The following is a 22,067-nucleotide window of genomic DNA, read 5'->3' as shown; positions in this document are numbered from 1 at the left end:
TACACGTCTGAGGTGGAATTACTCCCCCGTGTGTCCAGCGCTGTGTAAACGCAGACCTTCCTTACAATCTCAAGGGTTGTAAGGTCATTTCTGCACCTCAGCCTTGCCCGAGAGCACCAGCCTGTGTCTCACCAGCTTTGGGACAGGTGGCCATGGGCAGGACCAGCCGCAGCCCGAACCGGCACAGCCTGGAGGCCCAGGTTGCGGAGTGCTGCCCAAAAGCTTGATTTTCTTCCTCAGCCCAGAGCCTGGGAGCCTTGAGCTGGGCAGGGGCTGCAGCACACGGCGTGCAGTCCTGATCAAGCAAAGCCTGCTCAGCTGCGGGGAGGAGAGAACTTAGCACCAGGGATCGTAGAATCATCAAATGGTTTGGGTGGAAGGGACATTCAAAGCCCAGGGACATCTTCACCAGCTCAGGTCGCTCAGAGCCCTGACCAGCCTGGCCTGAAACGGTGCAGATTCCCCAGTTAAATCACAGCTGAGCGCTGTGCTGTCCACCCCACGCACTGAAACTGTTGAGAGATGGTTGGAAAGATTTTGGGAGAAAAAGGGAAAGAAAAAAGGCCAAATAAACCACCCTAGAAACGCAGCTCCAGAAATAACTGGTTGTGTTATGCCCCCACATAGGCTCAGCTCAGAAAAGCCTGGCCCCAAAATGCTTTAGGTAAAACAAGTGCTGGTCCCCAGATGGTACCATTAGCTACACAACACCATTTTTAGTGAAAATTGACCCCAAAATAAATTGAAAGATAATGGGGGAGAGTTTAAACTGCAGATTCAGAATCTGCCCCACAAAGAAGAGTCAAACTAAACTGAATGTTGGGTAGATTGTTCTGTTAAAAAATGATCTTGTCCTCGACTTCTTTCCAAATGGTTGGTGCATTGTTCACTTGTGCCTTTGCCTGCCCCAAACCTTGTCTATTTTACCTGTAGAAGAAAAAACATCTAAATGGAAGTCGAAGCGACGGGTCCGGAAGGGAAAAGCTGACTGCCCAGCTCAGGCAGTCATAGGAACATGGAATCATAGAACTGTTTTGGTTGGAAGACACCCCTACGGTCATCAAGTCCAACTGAGTCACCACATGTAGCAAGGAGAGCGGTGCAGCTCCAGCTCCGGACCTCCAGCCTGGTGCTGGGACCCCCGTCTGAACCCACCCTGGGACACGACTGCAGATACAGAATCACAGAGTGGTTTTGGTTGGAAAAGACCTTTAAGATCATTGAGTCCAACCATTAGCACAGATCGGTGGATCGTAAAGTCATGGAATCACAGAATCATTTTGGTTGGAAAAGCCCCTCAAGATCACGGAGTCCAACCATAACCCACCCTCTCCCTGCCCCATGTCCTGAGAACCTCCTGTCCGTCTGTCCAGCCCTCCAGGGATGGTGACTCCAGCACTGCCCTGGGCAGCCTGTTCCAATGCCCCACAGCCCTTTGGGGAAGAAATTGTTCCCACATCCAACCTCAACCTCCCCTGGTGCAACTTGAGGCCGTTTCCTCTGCTCCTGGCGCTTGTGAACAGGAACACTGAGATGCCACCAAGGAGATGAATAAAGAGCAGAAGTAGCTGATACTGAAACTCTACGTCTTGCTGTTATGGGTGGTGAAAGGCAAGGCCAGAGGCACACCTGAGGGGCAGATCTCTTAAGCTCAGACTTTTCTAGTCTGAGACACCACACAGCCTTTAAAACAGGGAGGAAGGAAATGCCAGCACACGTTAAATCCACCAAAGGGAACAGGAGACCATGAAAAGCTCCACCAAATGCCTCTGAGACCACTTCCAGCAGTCAGGGTCACCTACAGATTTCCATGCCACGCACACACACGTCAGCACCGAGAGGTCTCAAAGAGGACGCATCTGCTGGCAGAGAAACCCAAGGGCCATCGACACATGAAGCACCAGCAGGACCAGTGCCACCAGTGTGGCCGGACACCTTCCAGCTGTGCTCCAGAAGGAGGAGCAGCCACCCCAGCAGCACGTCCAGCCATCTACACGGGACAGCTGAGACCCCTCAGGCTCGTGGGACAGAGAAATTTGCTTCCTGCAACAGCAGACATTCTGTATCCCTCCTCCAAAAAGCCAAATCTGATACCTCGTGTTAAACACAGGGGAGGAGGACGAGTTTGTGGTTGCTCAGTGTGGGATGGTGGAGGAAAGGGAAGGAAAACAGAGACTAAAGTTGCGAAAGGAAGGTTAAAACCAAACACGACCTCCCATCAGAGATCTGCATCGCTCTCTGCCCCAGCCCGGTACCCACGCAACTTCCCCCATATCACACAAAGTAAGAACCAGTGTCGCCTTCCCACCGCCGTGACGTTTTCCATACCTGGGCAGGAATAAGAGGCTCTTTGTCGTCGATGTCAATGAGGACGTCATCCCTGGGCGTGAGGCTCACGTCATCTGCAATCAGAGCAAGCACGAGCGTGACCAGGACATCCAGCTGCTGGAAACCCCAAAGCTGAGCCGCCTTGGGATCGAGCTCCAGGAGCAACCTGAGCCTTGCCCAGAGCCTCCACAGCAGCCAAAGCTCCTCGAATCATAGAATCACAGAAGCATTTTAGTTGAAAAAGCACCTCAAGCTCATGGAGTCCACCCATAACCCACCCTGGCCCTGCCCCATGTCCTGAGAACCTCCTGTCCGTCTGTCCAGCCCTCCAGGGATGGTGACTCCAGCGCTGCCCTGGGCAGCCTGTTCCAATGCCCCACAGCCCTTTGGGGAAGAAATTGTTCCTAAATCCAACCTCAGCCTCCCCTGGGCAACTTGAGGCCGTTTCCTCTGCTCCTGGCGCTTGTTCCTGGGGAGCAGAGCCCGACCCCCCTGGCTCCAAGCTCCTTTCAGGCAGTTCAGAGATCAGAAGGTCTCCCCTCAGCTCCTGTTCTCCAGCTGAACCCCCAGGTCCCTCAGCCGCTCCCATCACACTTGTGCTCCAGCCCCTCACCAGCTCCGTTCCCTTCTCTCCACTCGCTCCAGCACCTCAAGGGTTTCTTGGCGCGAGGGGCCCAGAACTGACCCAGTTCCTGGGGGCTGAACGCCTTGGCCAAGGCACAACCCATCTCACCAACCCACCCCAGCACTAAACTCCTTGGCATCTCCTGTGCTTCTTGTATCAGACCTACAGCTGGGCTGAGCTAGAAGTAGAATCATAGATTCATTCCGGTTGGAAGAGACCCTCAAGATCATCAAGTCCAACCACAACCTGACATACATACATACAGCGACCCACAGCTCCTCCTGGAGAAGGCCATGGGTGTGCAACCGGCATGGTCCTCACGGCAGCACGTACCTGAGGGCTCCTGGGCACCACTCGTCTCCTCTTCGTAGGGGTTACAGTAGAAGTCCTCCAAGGAGCGGATGGTGCACTGCCCCACCACCGGCCTTCGGCCAAACGGCCTGTTGTCAATGATTTTGATGATGATGGGGGGGCTGTACAGGCTCTCCTGGGGTAAACGCTGTGGGGAGAGGGGAGAGACCCCATAACTACACAGGGCAGGGAGGGCAGCAGCTCTGAGTCTCCCCAGAGGGAAGCAAGGCCGAGCAGGACACAATTAGCGCCATCACAGGGTGCATTTTTAATGGGACCTTTGGAGGTCCTACCCAACCATCTCTCATCACTGCACGGTGGGGACCAGGTCCTCACCACTTCCATGAAGAGCACAGAGACATCAAAGTTGGGGTTCTTCTTGACGTTCTTGATGACGCAGGACTGCACGAGCTGCCCACCACACTCCACTATCAGGCTGGGGGAGGTGACGCTGGCCAGCTGGTAGCTCTTGAGGTTCCTCAGCCCCCAGGCCAGGATCTGAAGGGTGAGAGGAACAGATAGCAAAGAATGAGCCAAAAATCTGCCCCCGGGTCTCTCACCGAGCTTCTCAGCAACGGAGGTAAATGTGAAGGCTGGAAAACCAGGAAGGAGAGATGAATCAACCACGTGGGACAACCTGTGCTGGGAGAAGCCAGGTTGCACCCATATGCACCAATAAACCAGGTCCACAACTGAAGGGACCATCTTTCTTTCGGGCAAGCATCCTGGTGTGAGGCCGACCGTCCTAAAAAAGCAGGTGTGACCCAGGGCTGTGCTCTGCCCTCGGACACGGCCACTTGGTGAGACAACGAGGCTGTGCTGAGGGAAGCCCTGGTGGGACACAGGGACCAGTGACAGGCGCGTGATGGGAACAGAAGAGAAAATGGGCCAACTTATGGGTCCACTGAGGCAACCACGGCCAGCAGGAGCAAAGGGAACGGTGGGTTTTCCAGGCAGGCTTGCTCTGTTCAGATTCTTTGAAGAGACTTTCTTAGCTGACAACCAATGGACAGAACCAGTTCCCAGCACTGCAGGACTCTGGATCCACAGAGTTTGGCTCGGATGCCATTTCTGAGCCTCATCCCCCACGCAGGACACCTGCTTGGGGGGTTACCTGCGAGGGGGCGGGCGGTCTCCCCGTCACTCACCTCGATGGCCGTGCGCTGCAGCACCGGTTTGATTCCTTGGGGGACCATGTAGATGTTGGGCTCCCGCTGGGGCGGGGGGTACGGCAGGTCCAGGTCCGCGGACTGCAGGGACACAGAGGGGCGAAGGGCACGTCAGGACACAGCACTGGGGACACCAACCCCGTCACCTCCCCCTCCCCACACTGCGTCCTTCTCTGCAAAACTCATCTCCCCCTGAAGCCCAGGACGCTGAGACAGGGGGAGGTGAGGGCTGGGAGGATAAATGCACTTGCAAAGTGCTTCTCTCCCTTTAATCTGACCCTGGAAAAGATCAAACCTCTGCTGAGAGCCATCCCTGAGCTTTCCCGAGGGATCAGCCTTTCATCAAGGTTCAACCTCCTTTTGGGAAGGAAGGGATGAAAGAGTATCCATCCCACACCAGGACCCTGGTGAGATTGTTATGCAGAGGGATGAGAACAGGAGATGAAGCAGCAGCAGCAGGGGGTTAATTAGTGAAATGCACTTCCTTAGAATCACAGATTAGCTTGGGTTGGAGGGACCTTCCCAGTCCTCAGTGCCACCCCTGCCATGAGCAGGGACATCTTCACCAGCTCGGGTTGCTCAGAGCCCTGTCCAGCCTGGCCTGGGATGTCTCCAGGGATGGTTCACCCATCACCTCCCTGGGTACCTGGGCCAGGCTCTCATCCCCTCATTGAAAATGAATTTCTTCCTTGAGTTGGCCAGCATGAGGAGCTGTGACCAGGTCATGGTTTGGTGGGGCAGTGCGGTGGGATGGAGGCTCGGCATCACCTCCAGGTGCGGGAAGGGGCTGTTGTTCCCCCAACAGCTCAGATATAAACTGTGCCTGGCAGCCACCAGCCCGCCGGCACAGGACAGGGTCGGGCAAAGCTGGCTGTGCGCCCTGGATACAGAAGGACATTTCCTTCAGGGTGAGGGAGGTGAAGGGAGCGGAGCATCCCCAGCACCGCTCGGGTGCTCGGCGCTTCTGGTAACCAACCTGCTCACCCAGAGCCTTGATTTCATCAAATCACAGCATCACAGAATCATCTTGATTGGAAAAGACCCTCAAAATCACCAAGTCCAGCCATTTCCCCACCCCTGTCCCTGCCCCGTGTCCTGAGAACCTCAGGTCCATCTGCCCAACCCTCCAGGGATGGTGACTCCAGCACTGTGGAGTGGTGGATCCACCTGTGATCCAGAGCACTTGGAGCACACCAAGGTGACTGAAGCAAGAAGAGCCTCAGTTTATCCTTGTTTAGCGATGTGTGCTCATTCCTGGCTTTAAATGTGCCTAAGCTGCACTCAAGTTGCACAAGAGAGATGCAGATCTGGAGGAGCCACCTAGACCATCTCCAGAGCCCAAGGTGGGCTCAGACTCCACACAGCCCCTCTGAGATGGCTGCACAGTCTCTTCCCAAATATAAAGGGCAGGTGAAGGACTCAAGATTTGCCTTCCAGAGGAGGAAAGCGAGGAGGTGGATTCCCCGGCTGCCCACAGGGGACGGGCTTGGAGCCTTCGGCAGGGCTTGGGTTCTTCTTGACCTGCATGTTTGACTGCAGAGCCACCGAAAAGGCCAGAATGAAAGCAAAACCCTCTAAAAAATGCAACCCTCAGCCAAGGGCAGTTGGAACCAATTTAGCAGCCCAACATTCTTTTCAGGCTGGAGTATTATTGCATTAAATTAAGTGTGTATGTGTATTTCAATTATAGGATTGGTTCAGGTTTATACTTGTACGTATATAAGTGCTCTGCAAAGGGAATTTTCACGGTGGCATGTCAGACATCCCAGACGCTAAGCTTTCATTTTCATTGGCAACCGCTGGCGGCTGCTGAAACCGAGCTGCTCGTCAGCTGAAGACTTTGGGTAACTCGGTTTTCGGGGCGGCTGTCGGGGTTCTCGGAGGGGACAGACAGCAAATCTGGGTCACGCACTCCACAGCAACGGTCAGCGCGGGCAGGAAGGGCAGGGTGCCCGGGACGTGAAGGGAGCCGAGCATCCCCAGCATCGCTCGGGTGCTTCTGGTAACCAACCTGCTCACCCAGAGCCTTGATTTCATCAAATCACAGCATCACAGAATCATCTTGGTTGGAGAAGACACTCAAAATCACCAAGTCCAACCATAACCCAGCCCTGTCCCTGCCCCATGTCCTGAGAACCTCCTGTCCGTCTGTCCAGCCCTCCAGGGATGGTGACTCCAGCACTGCCCTGGGCAGCCTGTTCCAATGCCCCACAGCCCTTTGGGGAAGAAATTGTTCCCACATCCAACCTCAACCTCCCCTGTCTCCTAAATAAGACATTGCACCATCAACATGAGTCGATCCTTCTTTGGGCAGAAGGATAAACTGAATGGCCCTTGAAGTTCTATCCTCAGCTTCCACCTGTGATCCAGAGCACTTGGAGCACACCAAGGTGACTGAACCAAGAAGAGCCTCAGTTTATCCTTGTTTAGCGATGTGTGCTCATTCCTGGTTTTAAATGTGCCTAAGCTGCATTCAAGTTGCACAAGAGAGATGCAGATCTGGAGGAGCCACCTAGACCATCTCCAGAGCCCAAGGTGGGCTCAGACTCCACACAGCCCCTCTGAGATGGCTGCACAGTCTCTTCCCAAAAAGTTGTTCATTTTTTTTTCCCCTAACGGAGCATCTAAATCTTCACTGATGCAAATGACAGATGTTGCATTTCCTTATAGTCATAGAATCACAGAACAGTTTGGGTTGGAGGGACCTTCCCAGCCCCCTGTGCCACCCCTGCCATGAGCAGGGACATCTTCACCAGCTCAGGTTGCTCAGCCATTGGCCTAAAGATTATTTTGGCAAATCTGTGTGGGAAAAGGGAAAAGCCTTGGGAAAGAGTTCCTGCCTGTCCCATGTCCCCCCCGGTTCAACAGCAGCTTTGAAAGCCAATGGTGCACACTTGGCTCCCAACACTGGACCTCTTCCACGAGCACTAGATGTTCCTAAGCCTTCTCAATCCCTGCTGCTCTCCTGGATGTTTCGCAGCGATTCTCTTGGTTCTCCGCATTAAATGTTGCAGCAGATGAGACAGAAGTGAGCGGTGAGTCCTGGGGACAACGCAGGCGCAGGACGGGGGGAGCGGGGAACAAGCAATTCCCAGACACAGCTCTCAACCCAGACCCAGCAGGTGGGATGGGAGAGACATCCATAAAGAGACCTTTGGGCTCTGCTCGCACCTGGGGTGGTTTCAATGACAAATCAGCAGGAATTTGGGTGAAAGGGAGCTCTGGAGATCACCGAGTCCAACCCTGACTTTGATACAGAGCTGGAAGAGAGGTGAGTGGAAGCCACAACAGATCAGACCAGTTAAAGCCGTGGCTGGGGAGGTCTCCCAGTTTGAGAGCACAGCTGGGCCATGTTGTTTCAAGAAGGGCTTAAACCCCAGTGCTTGGAGGGCATCATAGAATCATCGAATGTCCTGAGCTGGAAGGGAACCTTGCCCCAGAAGACCCGTCCCATCTGCACCAGGAATGCAGCACAAAATAACCTGGTGTCAGTCTGGTCGCTCAGGTATGAGCCTGATCCTCCATAAGGCTCCATTTTTACGAAGAGCACTGGAGCCACGAGGTGGGCATCACCCTTGTGGCCGCAGCCTCAGTGGGGCGGTCTGGCCGGGCCATGGTCTCTCTGAGAGTGTCTGCTGGGACTTTGCTTGGTTTCTGGTCAACGGAACAGAGGAATGGAGGAGAGGTGAGCGTTTGGGGAGCAACGGTACCCGTTGGAGGAGCCCCTCGTGGAACAAGGCAGGGGTGCAGAGCTGCGGAGTCCCCCGTCCAGCAAAGGCATGACAAGAAACGGAGGAGAAAGACCAGAGAGATGGTTACGTATACACGGGTTCACCCATCTCAGCCCACGCGGAGCACAGAAATGAGCCCCACACCATCAGGAAAGGCCGCTTGGGTGGATGAAACCCATCTGCAAAAATGTGTTCAGCCCATCCAAATCTTCACGGAGATGTGGGCAGGCTCTTTGCGCACCCCAAGTCCTTCCTAGCACATCTCCCCGACTTTGGGGTTCACTGGCTCCCAGGGCCACCACGACACTCAAACAGAGGTGACGCTCGTTCAGCTCCCTGCCTTGGCTTGTCCCAGGTACCAGCACACCCTGAGAGCACCTGCTTCGGCTGATCTGCTCCGTAGGATCCACAAGGACTGGGGAGCAACTCTGACCTGTTGCCCAAATAGTAGCTTGGGATCCCAAAGAGATTTATAATAATAACAAGAAGAATAACAGGAAGAAGAAGAAGAAGAAGAACAAGAACAAGAAGAACAAGAAGAAGGAGAAAAGAAGAAGAAAAGAAGAAGAAGAAAAGAAGAAGAAAAGAAGAAGAAAAGAAGAAGAAAAGAAGAAGAAAAGAAGAAGAAGAAAAGAAGAAGAAAAGAAGAAGAAAAGAAGAAGAAAAGAAGAAGAAGGAGAAAAGAAGAAGAAGGAGAAAAGAAGAAGGAGAAAAGAAGAAGAAGAAGAAAAGAATAATAATAATAATAATAGGGTTAGGGTTTATTATTATTATTATTATTACTATCACTATTACTATTACTATCACTATTACTATCACTATCACTATCACTATTACTATCACTATTACTATTCAGAACAACCGGAACAGTTGATTCATTGAGCCAATTTGGAATTGACAACTAACACCTGGAAAAACATTTCTAAACCTGGAAGAGGCAACGGAAAGAGGGATGTACGCACACGGCTGGGCGATGTTTTGTCTCTCTGACCTCCCAGCTGGAAGTGTGGCAGTGGCTAAAGCAAAATCTGCAACTGGAGTGCAGCACGTGCCCCAATTCATGGGGAATTCCCCACGAAAATTGCAGGCTTTTCAACTGGGGTTTCAGCCAAAGGTCAGCCCGGCATTTGGGCTTTCGCATGCTTTGTTTGGCAGGTTGAACACCAGTAGATCTATGCACATGCAACCCACAAAGGTGAAGTGTCACCCAACATGCTTCATCATTGGGAACATGTCTTGGGTTAAGCACAGAGCCCATCTACTCCGCTCTGCTGGTGACCACCCAGGCTACTAAAATCCTGATGCTATTGACTTGGCTCATCTGCAAAGAAGTGGCTGCCATGCCAAGGCACAATTTTAACAATCCCCAAGATGAAGAGACAAGTGAACCTTGCAGACTCACCTCGTCCAGGCTGGAGGCCAGCTCGCTCTGGGAAGAGGAGAGCAGACAGTTAGAGCAATGCTCATCCATAAGCGCATCCTAGGGCTTACAACTGTAGCTGATAACCAAATGGAAAAAGGATGTTTTCCAAGTTCCTGCACCACGGTCCCCAGGTTTGAGAAGAAATCAGTGTAGGTGACTCAAAGCCATTGAAAATCCAGCGACAGTGAACGGCTTTGCTCAGCCAGGCTGCAGGGTGGGAACCCAAGCCCTTCGTGATGGGGATTGTTAAGTCATCGCAGGGCAGGAAGGGAACGGTGTGTTCAAACCTGAGGAATCATATCAGGAACGGGGCACATCTGCCCTGTCTTAGGGATCAGGGTGAGCTGCACCACTCGCTCCAGTCCTCTTTACCACCAGCTGAAGGGAACTGGCATCTCAACATAGGGACAGAGAAATGGGTGCACAAGAATCCGCTCCGACCTCCGCGGGAGCAGCCGGTGGTGCTGGGACACAGCGGCTCTGTCGGGGTGGGGATGGTTTGAGGGGTGCAAAGAGGAGAAAGGCCTTACCTCGAAGCCAGGGATGTGGTGGACAGCTGGCTGCGGAGAAAAAAGACACGTATTTTCCATTTGCACTGCTGGTGCTACCTCAGCTTTATCTGGCAGAGGAACATCCATCCTCCCATAGCCACACGTCACCCACCCCATGCCCAGCACTGGGCTGCAAAACCTGGGCAGGAGGGCAGGGCTGTCCCTACCACGAGAGAGCCTGAAACCCGGCTGGGTGCCTTCTGCTGGGGCCAAACACGGTCCCTGGGGGGAGTCCTCTCCAGGGGGGCAGAGCCCCAGCCTGGTTGGGTTGAAGGTCCCTCTGTGGATCCCCAGCCCAGCCCTGCCCACGCAGGGTCCCAGAGCAGATCACACAGGGTCCCAGAGCAGATCACACAAGGTCACAGAGCAGATCATGCAGGGTCACAGAGCAGATCACGCAGGGCCCCAGAGCAGATCACACAAGGCCACAGAGCAGATCATGCAGGGTCACAGAGCAGATCACACAGGGTCACAGAGCAGATCACACAAGGTCACAGAGCAGATCAAGCAGGGTCACAGAGCAGATCACACAGGATCCCAGAGCAGATCACACAAGGTCACAGAGCAGATCACACAGGATCCCAGAGCAGATCACACAAGGCCACAGAGCAGATCACACAAGATTCCAGAGCAGATCACACAGGATCCCAGAGCATATCACACAAGGCCACAGAGCAGATCATGCAGGGTCACAGAGCAGATCACGCAGGATCCCAGAGCAGATCACACAGGGTCCCAGAGCAGATCACACAGGGTCACAGAGCAGATCACACAGGATCCCAGGGGGTTTGAATGTCTCAGAGAAGGAGACTCCACACCATCTCTGGGCAGCCTGGGCCAGGCTCTGACACCTCCCAGCAAAGAAGTTTCTGCTCATGTTCAGATGGAGCCTCCTGTGTTTCAGTCTGTGCCTGTTGCCCCTCACCCTGGCGCTGGGCACCACTGAACAGTCTGCTCCATCCTCTGACACCCACCCTGAGATATTGATCATTGATCACATCCCTCTCAGCTTCTCTTCTCCAGCTGAGCAGCCCCAGCTCCCTCACCCTGTCGCGCAGCAGAGCTGGTTGCTCCTCACAGGAGCTGCTGGCATTGCCCAACAGCTCCCACCACACCGCACTGGTGCAGCCAGCGCTCAGCACCACGGCTGGGGCTGCTCAGAGCAACCATCGCGTGAAACTGAGGACAACCAAGCCCAGGTGGACATCACTCAGCACCAAGCAAAGGTTGGATCCTGCTGGGTGCGGAGGGACCCTGAGGGAAGAAGCCAGCACTGGAAGCAGGATGGGGAGCTCACCTTCTCCCTCTGGATGAGCTCGAAGGCAGCCAGCAGCTCCCCGACGTTCCTGTTGGCCTTGATGACCGGGTGCCAGGAGAGCCGCGGCGAGCGGGTCAGGCTGGGCTTGCAGATGCAGCGCCCCATGAACTCATCCGCACCCTGAAAGGCAAACACGGGCATGAGGAGCTTCCTCCCCACCCCGCCTCTCAGCAGAGTCCATCACCATCACCTGCATCCCTGTCGAGACCACGGCTCAGAAACCAGGCTCAGTGTCCGAACCACTATGGGACCAGTGCAGGAAAAATAGATGGTTTTGATGCTCATATAGACTCCGCTTTTCAAACTCCTCCCTGTACCTACTAGGGATAGAAATGGACTTCTTTGTGCATTTTGGCTTAAACAGAAGGTGAAATTCCTATGGTATCGCACGATTTCCAGAGCTGGAGCTCTGAGTATCGCATGAAGTATCAGCAGCTCTTAAAAAGCCCGTTCGCTGCTCTGCAACGGGACCTTCAGCTGTTTTTGCTGCTTCATGATGGTGTCTTTTGGAGGAGGGAGCACGGAAGGGTTCCGAGAGCTTCCTGAGACATTCCTGAGATGGATTCGAAGTGCTCTTCACTCATGCACTGCTCTGGCACAGGCTCCGAAGTCCCTTCTGCCCTTGTGACAGGCTACAGCCCAGGCTTTTTAGGAAGGACTCAAGGTTATCTCACCAGCCCCCAAATACCATCACTATGAGACACCTCAGATAGCTCTGGGAGCTGAGCAAACACCCTGCTGTGGCCCCTGCGTGCAGGACTGCCGCAAATCCCGTCCCACAAGGAAATACGGTTAATTTGGCCACTCTGCAAAACTCAATGCAGACGCAGCTTTGGTACCTGGAGCAGGACCACCAAGGCCACCCCTATCTGAGCTGTTTGCTGAATTTGTGTCTTCCGAGTGCTCAGCTCAGCGGCTGAGCCGCCCGGAGATGTTCCAGCAGCGCAATGCAGAGGGCAGGAGCGGTGTCACATCTCTGTCCCCACACCCCAGCACGCTCACACCAGGAAGGCCCAGCTCCCACCGACACACTTACGTAGGTGTCGTGGTCGTATATTTCCACCACGATGTTGGGAGGGGAGTCAGACACGTTCTGGGGGTCCCCGAAGATCTCAATCTCATAGAAGATGAGTGTCTGGTCCCAGGTGGGGTTCAGGGTGTTCTTGATCACCACTGTCTTCTGGCTTTGGTGGAGGAAGGAGACAATGGCATAAGGATCTGCAAGGGATGACAGACACGAGACAAAGGATGAATTTGAGCTCCTTGTCCACGATGGAGAAGGAAATTCATGGTCATTTAAGAGCCAGTGGGTTATGTGGGGAAGACTGAACAGGCTGAAGGAGCTGCAGGTCATTTAGAAAAGGCAATGACATTCCCAGCACAACCCGGGCAACTCCAGTGAAGAGCAGAACGTGGCCAAGTGCTCCAACACTTGTTCCTCTGCACCAGTCAGCCGCGCTCAGGCGCTTCCCGGGCCAGATGTGACGTCTGTGTGTCTGGAGCCCCGCAAAGGGGCTGTCTCCACACACCTGCCCCCTCCCAAACCCACCATGTCCTCTGAGGAGGACACAAAACTGCATGAAGAACCTGCCCCTCACGTTTTTAGGTGGTACCCACCTCGCTCTATCTCCCAGCTCTCGCGTTAGGGGAGAAGGAGAGTCCAGCCCTGCCCAGCTGCACCAACACGGGCTCATGGCAGGGGTGGCACTGGGTGAGCTGGGACGGTCCCTTCGATCCAAACTGTTCTGTGATTCTATGGATGTCATTCTGTGACTGCTGCGTCCCCAGTGACCAGTCCAGGTGGCACTGGGTGAGCTGGGACGGTCCCTTCAATCCAAACTGTTCTGTGATTCCGTGACTGTGATTCTGTGACTGCTGCATCCCCAGTGACCAGTCCAGGTGGCACTGGGTGAGCTGGGATGGTCCCTTCAGTCCAACCTGTTCCGTGATTCCATGACTGTGACTCTGAGATTGCTGCGTCCCCAGTGACCAGTCCAGGCGGCGCTGGGTGAGCTGGGACGATCCCTTCAATTCAACCTGTTCTGTGATTCTATGGATGTCATTCTGTGACTGCTGCGTCCCCAGTGACCAGTCCAGGTGGTACTGGGTGAGCTGGGACGGTCCCTTCAATCCAAACTGTTCTGTGATTTCGTGACTGTGACTCTGTGACTGCTGCATCCCCGCTGACCAGTCCAGGTGGCACTGGGTGAGCTGGGACGATCCCTTCAATCCAACCTGTTCTGTGATTCTATGGATGTCATTCTGTGACTGCTGCATCCCCAGTGACCAGTCCAGGTGGCACTGGGTGAGTTAGGACGGTCCCTTCAATCCAAATTGTTCTGTGATTCTATGGATGTCATTCTGTGACTGCTGCATCCCCACTGACCGGTCCAGGTGGCACTGGGTGAGTTGGGACGGTCCCTTCAATCCAAACTGTTCTGTGATTTTGTGACTGTGATTCTGTGACTGCTGCATCCCCACTGACCAGTCCAGGTGGCACTGGGTGAGCTGGGACGGTCCATTCAGTCCAACCTGTTCTGTGATTTCATGACTGTGACTCTGAGATTGCTGCATCCCCACCAGGTGGACTCCTGAGCTCCAGCTGCCTGCACAGCCCAACCTCCATGGTGGCAGGAGGCTCTTCAGAAGGACACAGGCCACCTCCTCCACGTGACACCCAGTGTGACGTGGCACCACAAGACACACACACCAGGCACTGTATGGGGTCCAGCTCATCCCAAAGCCGGTCCCAAGAGACCTGCCACTGGCCAGGAGCGCGGCAGACCCTACAAATGCAACCCAGGATGGGTCCTCCCGACATGCGAAGCAGCATGTGGGGAGGTTGAGGTTGGATGTGGGAACAATTTCTTCCCCAAAGGGCTGTGGGGCATTGGAACAGGCTGCCCAGGGCAGTGCTGGAGTCACCATCCCTGGAGGGCTGGACAGACGGACAGGAGGTTCTCAGGACATGGGGCAGGGACAGGGTGAGGTTAAGTTGGACTCGATGACCTTGAGGGTCTTTTCCAACCAAAACGACTCTGATTCTACAGGTACCCCCCACCACCAGCGCTGTCCCGAGACCGGGAGTCACGCTGGCAGCACAACATGTCCTGCCTGCCCTGGAGGCGCAGAAGCATCCCCCAGACACCCAAAAACGGGGCTGGCGGAGCAGGGCGCCATCCCCATCCTCCCCTTCTCCAGGGACGGGGGGCACAGGGGTGGGTTTTCTGTGCCCCACAGCAGCCATGCCCGGGGCTGTGTGCGAGGTGACGGCTGCGGCGAGCGCCGCTCACGCTGGGAAGAACCTTTCCCACTTATGCGCATTTTTCCCATAAGAGCAAAGCAGAACGCGTTACAATAAACAACAAAAATGGATGTGGATTTGCTTTTTTGCTCTTTCTTTTTTTTTTTACCCCCTCTTCTTCATTCTAAAGGAGGCCCCTATAAAGCCCTTTTGTTTAGACCCTCATGTGCACAGAAGGTTTATTTTTATAACTGTGTAAAGCCCCCTTAATGAACTCCTTTATGCTTTGTTAAGGCGGCGGAGATCACAATTCCACATTGTGGCGGGTTGTTACTCATGTTGTCCTTGGCCGGGTTTTTGGGAGGGCAGGGACTGCAGTGTGAGATCACCCGGTCCCACTGCCTCCAACAACAAACCCTTTGTGGGGACGGGACCTGGGCGGGCGCAGACACTGGGGGCCTGTTTGGGTGCCCTGCACCTCTCCAGGGCATTTCTGTCACCCCTAAAAGGGCCACTGCTTCAAAATGTAACACCAGGGGAAGTGGGAACCCCCAGGAGTGTGGTGCTGCTGCCCAGCATGGTGACACCCGGCTGTCCCCACTTGCTGCTGAGGTTCTGAGGGACATGGTTTAGTGACAGTGTTGAGTTAACGGTTGGACAAGATTATCATAAAATCATAGAAACACAGAATAGTTTGGGTTGGAGGGACCTTCCCAGCTCCCCCAGTGCCACCCCTGCCATGACAGGGACATCTTCACCAGCTCAGGTTGCTCAGAGCCCCGTCCAGCCTGGCCTGGGATGTCTCCAGGGGTGGTTCAGCCACCACCTCTCTGGGTTCCTGCCCAGGCTCTCAGCCCCTCACCTCCACAGCTGCGCTTCAGCCTCTGCCGCGAACAAAATGCTCCTAAAACCAACCCATTGACACCCAAGCACCCTAGAGTGCCAAATATAACCATAGAATTCTTTTGGTTGGAAAAGCCCCTCAGTATCATGGAGTCCACCCATAACCCACCCTGGCCCTGCCCCATGTCCTGAGAACCTCCTGTCCGTCTGTCCAGCCCTCCAGGGATGGTGACTCCAGCACTGCCCTGGGCAGCCTGTTCCAATGCCCCACAGCCCTTTGGGGAAGAAATTGTTCCCACATCCAACCTCAACCTCCCCTGGTGCAACTTGAGGCCGTTTCCTCTGCTCCCGGCGCTTGTTCCTGGGGAGCAGAGCCCGACCCCCCTGGCTCCAAGCTCCTTTCAGGCAGTTCAGAGATCAGAAGGTCTCCCCTCAGCTCCTGTTCTCCAGTTGAACCCTCAGGTCCCTCAGCCGCTCCATCACACTTGTGCTCCAGCTTCATCACCAAATAACAACAGACCTGCCCCACGGATAAAGTGACGTATCTCACTCCGACTTGATCTCCTAGCCCGGACAACATGAGCTCAGCACAGGATGTCCCCACCACATCAGTCTGGTGGTTTCAGACGTGCCTGGAGTTCAGCTGGGGGTGCAGATCCTCGCTCAAAGCCCAGGGCAGCCTTTTCTCCAGCTGGGACCACAAGTTTTTCCATCCAGGGGCATTTTTTAGAGTCATTTCTGAAGGATTTCCCAGCTCAGGCATCAGCTCCACCAAGGAAACCCCGGCCGTTCCCTCTCGGCCCCCTGGCAAAGTCTCCAGGCGGGAGAGCAGAGGAGCAGCAGCTCGATTTCATGTTCGGCCATGAAAACAAGTACGAACCATTTTACAGGTATGCCACCGGTAGGTATTTTCCTCTCCAACCACATTTTTCAATCAATTCTTCCATTGCTAATAAACAGACTGTCCCTTCTTTAGCCTTAAGCCCTTGGCCAAGCCCCAGGACAAACCCAGGAGATGTTTGCTCCACTGCCCTGCCAGGGTAGGCAAGAAACTGGCCAGGATGGGCGCTGAGGGCACAGAAATCCAAGCAGAACCTCCATGGGGACTCCAAAGAACATCCCTATCTGCTCCGACGTCCTAGTTACACACTTGTTAACTATTTCTGAGCACACCTCCTGGAGGTTTCTGCCCGGTGCTCCATCATCTCGACACCAGCACCGATCGCTCCGTCCCACAGCCCCGGGGACGGCTCGGGGTGATGTGCCACCATAAACACCCCTGCCTTCCGCTCTGGTTCTACTGGCCGTGCTCCCCAGCCTTGCCATGGGCATCCAGCATCACCTCGCTGGGGAGAAGGAGCTGTCAGCAAAGCAAACAGCTCGGGCTCACGGCCGACCTGGGCAACCTGTGGTTCCTGCTTGGTTTCACACGTAAGGGTTCTTGGGAAGTCCCTCCACTCGGCTGGTTTCCTTGGGAAAGCCTCGCACCGCTGCCTGTTGTTGTTTGACTACAGAACACCCCCTCATTCCACATCAATAAATAACCCAAAATTTGCTCTACGGACCCCGCTGCTCCCCAGCACCAATTCCAAGCACAAACGAGTGGACGTGAGCGTTGGGGCTGACCTGAGAAGCTGTCCTTGTCCATGGCCATCAGATCCCGCGCCTGGTACATGTAGCAGCGGAGGTGGTACCTGTTCCCACCTGGGCAGAGGAACGAGAAACGGTTAAGAGGGGAGTGCAGGGCACTGGGGAAGTGTCACAGAATCAGAGAACAGCTTGGGGTGAAGGGACCTTCCAAACCCACCCAGTGCCACCCCTGCCATGACAGGGACATCTTCACCAGCTCAGGTTGCTCAGAGCCCGTCCAGCCTGGCCTGGGATGTCTCCAGGGATGGTTCATCCACCACCTCTCTGGCCAACCTGGGCCAGGCTCTCACCACCCTCAGGACAACAATTCCTTCCTCATGTCCAGCCTGAATCTCCCTCCTTTAGTTTAAAACCATCACCCCTTGTCCTATCACAACAGGTCCTGCTCAAAAGTCTGTCCCCATCTTTCTTCTCAGCCCCTTCTAAGCACTGAAAGGCCACACTGAGGTCTCCCCGGAGCTTCTCTTCTCCAGCTGAACACCCCAGCTCTCTCACCTGTCCCCAGCAGAGCTGTTCCAGCCTCGGGTCATTCCTGGGGCTCCTCTGGCCCCTCTCAGCAGGTCCCTGTGTGTCCTGTGCTGAGGACCCAGAGCTGGATTTAACCAGCCCCAGGCTCCTGTCTGAGGGCAGCTCGGCTTAACCCTTCCCGTGGCTTCCCAAGAGAGCATCAAGCCCTGAGCATGTTACCAGTTGGACCTGATGATCTTGAGGGTCTCTTCCAACCAAACTGACTCTATGATTCTGCGTTGACGTTCCCAGGGGGTCAAGCCATGTCCCAGCCTTACCCACCTCCTCTTTCCATCCACCCGCACTCGAGGTGTGTGAGAGGAAGAGGATGGGAAATGCTCAGCTATGGGGTCCCCACCTCCGACCCCCCCTGCCAGGACTCGTGGCCACGACCCGCACCCTCCCTTCCCACCCTTGGGGCCTTACAGTCAAATATGCACGAAATGGTGGGTCTGTTGACGCCGAAACTGAGGGTGGAGATGGATTTGCCATCGTCGCTCTTGTCATCTGTCACTCCCCCCTGCAAGAGAGAGCAAGGCATAGGTATGGAGCAGCAGTGACATTTCGGGGGGTGTTTGCTGGGGACGGGGAGGGGGAAAAGCAGGGCAGGGCGGCACAGGGCACGGCACAACAACTCCTTTTGGTTCGTTTTTGCTAGAGTTGCTTCCAGTTAGAAAATAAGCAAAATCCAGGGTGTTTCAAACAGATGGACCCCCTGCCTCAAGGCTGGCACAGGACAAGACTCGGTGCAACATTTTGGCCCCCAAACATCACACCCTGCCACTTTTTCTGGGGGGGGGGACACATCAAACACTGTGGGTTCGTGCCACCATTAGCGGTTAATCTGGATGAGCTCGAACAACAGAATCACGTTGGGAACGAGCTCAACCATCTTCTCGCTGCTGTCCGTACAGCAGGTGGGGGGACACGGAGCATTTTATAAACCTGATCAGCTCATTAAACTGCTTGTAAACTCTTGTGCTATTGCAACAAGTTGCCATGGAAAAATACACTGCTTTGACATCGGGTTCGTGTGTTTGAAACAGCCTGTAGTAAACTGGATGTGTTACGTGGTGATATACTAAATATTATAGATGTAACTTGGGCGTGAAGATGAATGAGAGATTTGGGAGACTGCGAAGAACTGGGCACTCCAGCTCTAGGAAATACCTGGAAAATAAATACACCAAACTGGATGAACTGCCATTTTAATGGGGTTTTTTCTCCTTGCTTCAGCACGACTGAGCAGAGACACAGGGCAGCTCCATCGCACACCCCACACCCACCTCCCGTGGGCACAGAAAGGGCACGGGGGGTCCTACAGCCCCCCCATCTACATGGGGACACATGGACACACACTCCGTGTTAGAGCGTTTTCCAGCTGAATCCTCCCGATCGCCTCCACCGAGATGCAGGGGGATGGAGCATCTGGCCAAAAATTGCATCAAGATGAAGGGGGAGAAGTCGGGACCCCCCAGGATGGGGCTCGGGGCTGATGAGCACCAGGGCCATGGAGCTGCTTGTGTCCCAAAGGGGCTCGAGCGCTGGACGGGGGGAAGGACAGAGCAGGGAAAAGGGGAAAAAAGCCAAACGGGGGAAAAAAATAAAAAGCCCTATAATAGGGGCTTTGTGCTGCTGGAGTTGATTCTCATTTAGTGATTGGAAAAGCCAAAGGATTATGAAATCCAGGGGATTAAGAAAGCCAGAACATGAGCTCAACACGCAGCAGGGGGTGCAGGCGGCAGATAAGAGTGGTAGATAACGAGCGGTAGATAACGAGTGGTAGATAATGAGCGGTAGATAACGAGTGGCAGACAAGGAGCTTTGCTCTGGTCCCTGGGATGGGATGGAGGGTGGAACAGACCCGAGTGGGCTCCCTCCCACGCAGCAATTTTCATAGAATCACAGAACCGTTTTGGTTGGAAAAGCCCCTCAAGCTCATGGAGTCCACCCATAACCCACCCTGGCCCTGCCCCATGTCCTGAGAACCTCCTGTCTGTCTGTCCAGCCCTCCAGGGATGGTGACTCCAGCACTGCCCTGGGCAGCCTGTTCCAATGCCCCACAGCCCTTTGGGGAAGAAATTGTTCCCACATCCAACCTCAACCTCCCCTGGGCAACTTGAGGCCGTTTCCTCTGCTCCTGGCGCTTGTTCCTGGGGAGCAGAGCCCGACCCCCCTGGCTCCAAGCTCCTTTCAGGCAGTTCAGAGATCAGAAGGTCTCCCCTCAGCTCCTGTTCTCCAGCTGAACCCCCCAGGTCCCTCAGCCGCTCCCATCACACTTGTGCTCCAGCCCCTCACCAGCTCCGTTCCCTTCTCTCCACTCGCTCCAGCACCTCAAGGGTTTCTTGGCACGAGGAGCCCAAGAAATTCCCAGGGCAGGGCAGGTACCTACCAGTGCCCCCTCCAAGGCGAAGACGGCGGCGGCCCCGGTGCGCTCCAGCGGCTCCATCCTGCGCCTCCAGCGCCGGCGGCGGAAGGTGTCTGTCCGGCGGTACTTCAGGTGGAAGCGCCAGCCGAAGAGCGAAGCGTATTCCCAGCCCTCCCCGTCCAGCTCCTCCTGCTTGTGCTGCCCAGGAGGGACACACTGGGGCTCGGGGGGGCTCGGTCACACCACCCCACGGCCCCTCTGCAGGTGGCAGTGGTGGGACCCCAGCACAGAGAAGGGACAAAGACTCTTGGGGGCTCTCCAGGACCAGGGTGGTGCCCAAGGTCCAGCCTCTTTGAGCTGCTGTGTCCCACTCTGTGACCTCCCTGTACTCCTGCTTAGAATCACAGAACAGTTTGGGTCAAAGGGACCTCCCAGCCCCCCAGTGCCCCCCTGCCATGAGCAGGGACATCTTCACCAGCTCAGGTTGCTCAGAGCCCCGTCCAGCCTGGCCTGGGATGTCTCCAGGGATGGTTCATCCACCACCTCTCTGCCCAACCTGGGCCAGGCTCTCACCACCCTCAGGTCAACAATTTCTTCCTCATGTCCAGCCTGAACCTCCCTCCTTTAGTTTAAACCATCACCATGGGGATTCAGCCCTAGGGTGACCCCCACCCGCAGAAGGGTCTTGGTGGGCTGGGGGTCAGATCCTGCCCAGGCCTGGGTGGCACCAGCACCTCCATCTTCCCTCTCTGCCACCACCCTCATCACCCCTGGGCCACCACGGGACATCAGTCACAAGCCCATGATGGTTTTTTCTCCCCAAAGTTGTGTCACCTCCCTGTGACACTCGCATCTTTTTGGCAAATGGGGTGACAGGGATGTCCCGATGCTTTCCAGGCACGATCATCCAGAAAACAAGTGCTGGGAGGCGTGGGAGCTGGCTAGGGGAGGATCAGCAGAGCACGGTGGCATTTGCTGTCCAATGGCACCACCTAGAGGGAAGCAGGACTGGGACAGGGGACAGATGGGACTGAGCTGCTCCGTGGCACTGCCGGAGGTCCCTGTCCCACCCCACAGCCCAGCCAAGCGTCCCCGCAGGGTTCTGCACCTCTGGGAGATGTTCACCCCCATGGTGGAAACCACAGAGGCGGCTGCTCCTCCAGCACAGAGACCGAGGCCACCAGCACCTCCACCATGGACAGACAGGGACATGGACCCAACCCCGGCCCCGTCCTACCTTCCTCATGGCCTCCATCTGCGCCAGGTCCCTGCGGCGCAGCCGCACCCAGCGCCGGCGCCGGTTGGTGTGGTACATCTTCTCGGCCGGCACCCAGGCCTTGGGCTTGCGGTCCGGCGGGATGGTGATGCCGTATTCCCAGCCTTGGGGAGGAGGGGACACCTGGGTGAAGGAGGGGGAAGAGCCCCACAACTCGCCTCCCGCTAGGTGCTTTCTCTTCATACGCAGAATCATTTTGGTTGGAAGAGACCCCCAAGCTCATGGAGTCCAATCATAACCTCAATCTGGCACTAAACCACCTCCCACGTCCAGGTTCGAACAGGTTTACCAGCAAAGGTTTGTCCAGGCACCATCCGCTCTCCCAGTTTGCTGGTCCACACAGATAAGGACCTACTGATGCTGCCACCCAAGGGACATGTCCCACTGGGGATGCCCAGGTGAGGGACTCACAGTGTCCCAGCAGCCCATGGCTCAGGGTCACAGCCTGGGGACTCTCCTCTCTGTCCTTCCTTCCCCAGGCAGCCCCAGTGCTCGTGACCATCTCGGACGCTCTCTGCCCTGATGCTTTCACTCTATCACCAGAAGATGGGCAAGATCTTCCAGAAGAACATCCTGGCCTTTCCCAGCAGCAAGGAAAGGGTTGTGTCTGTGGTTGCCCACCGCACAGCCCCAGCCTCATCCAGATCACGGGGGACAGGGCACCCCCAGGGCCGGACCCCCTC

At 55.3% G+C, this 22,067-nt stretch overlaps 1 protein-coding gene across 10 annotated transcripts in view; it reads right to left on the bottom strand.

Moving 5' to 3' along the window:
- The window catches only part of DYSF (dysferlin), a 104,828-nt gene that overhangs the window by 51,531 nt on the left and 31,230 nt on the right, over positions 1-22,067 (bottom strand). For 6 of the 10 annotated variants that reach the window (XM_071808423.1, XM_071808425.1, XM_071808427.1 and 3 more), the window contains 13 exons: positions 21,346-21,488; positions 20,133-20,306; positions 18,167-18,260; positions 17,210-17,287; positions 12,533-12,714; positions 11,476-11,616; positions 10,158-10,187; positions 9,607-9,633; positions 8,184-8,225; positions 4,453-4,554; positions 3,641-3,802; positions 3,287-3,452; positions 2,329-2,402 (listed from right to left, as the gene is read on the bottom strand). In XM_071808423.1, the coding sequence (XP_071664524.1) occupies positions 2,329-2,402; positions 3,287-3,452; positions 3,641-3,802; positions 4,453-4,554; positions 8,184-8,225; positions 9,607-9,633; positions 10,158-10,187; positions 11,476-11,616; positions 12,533-12,714; positions 17,210-17,287; positions 18,167-18,260; positions 20,133-20,306; positions 21,346-21,488 (1,415 nt within the window). The remainder of the gene's footprint in view (positions 1-2,328; positions 2,403-3,286; positions 3,453-3,640; positions 3,803-4,452; positions 4,555-8,183; positions 8,226-9,606; positions 9,634-10,157; positions 10,188-11,475; positions 11,617-12,532; positions 12,715-17,209; positions 17,288-18,166; positions 18,261-20,132; positions 20,307-21,345; positions 21,489-22,067) is intronic. The other 4 variants (XM_065837451.2, XM_065837449.2, XM_065837445.2 and 1 more) reach the window with 1 other exon arrangement.

Source organism: Patagioenas fasciata, chromosome 4 (genome assembly GCF_037038585.1).
Source record: "Patagioenas fasciata isolate bPatFas1 chromosome 4, bPatFas1.hap1, whole genome shotgun sequence".
Lineage (NCBI taxonomy): Eukaryota > Metazoa > Chordata > Aves > Columbiformes > Columbidae > Patagioenas > Patagioenas fasciata.
This window is presented reverse-complemented; position numbering and strand designations above follow the sequence as displayed.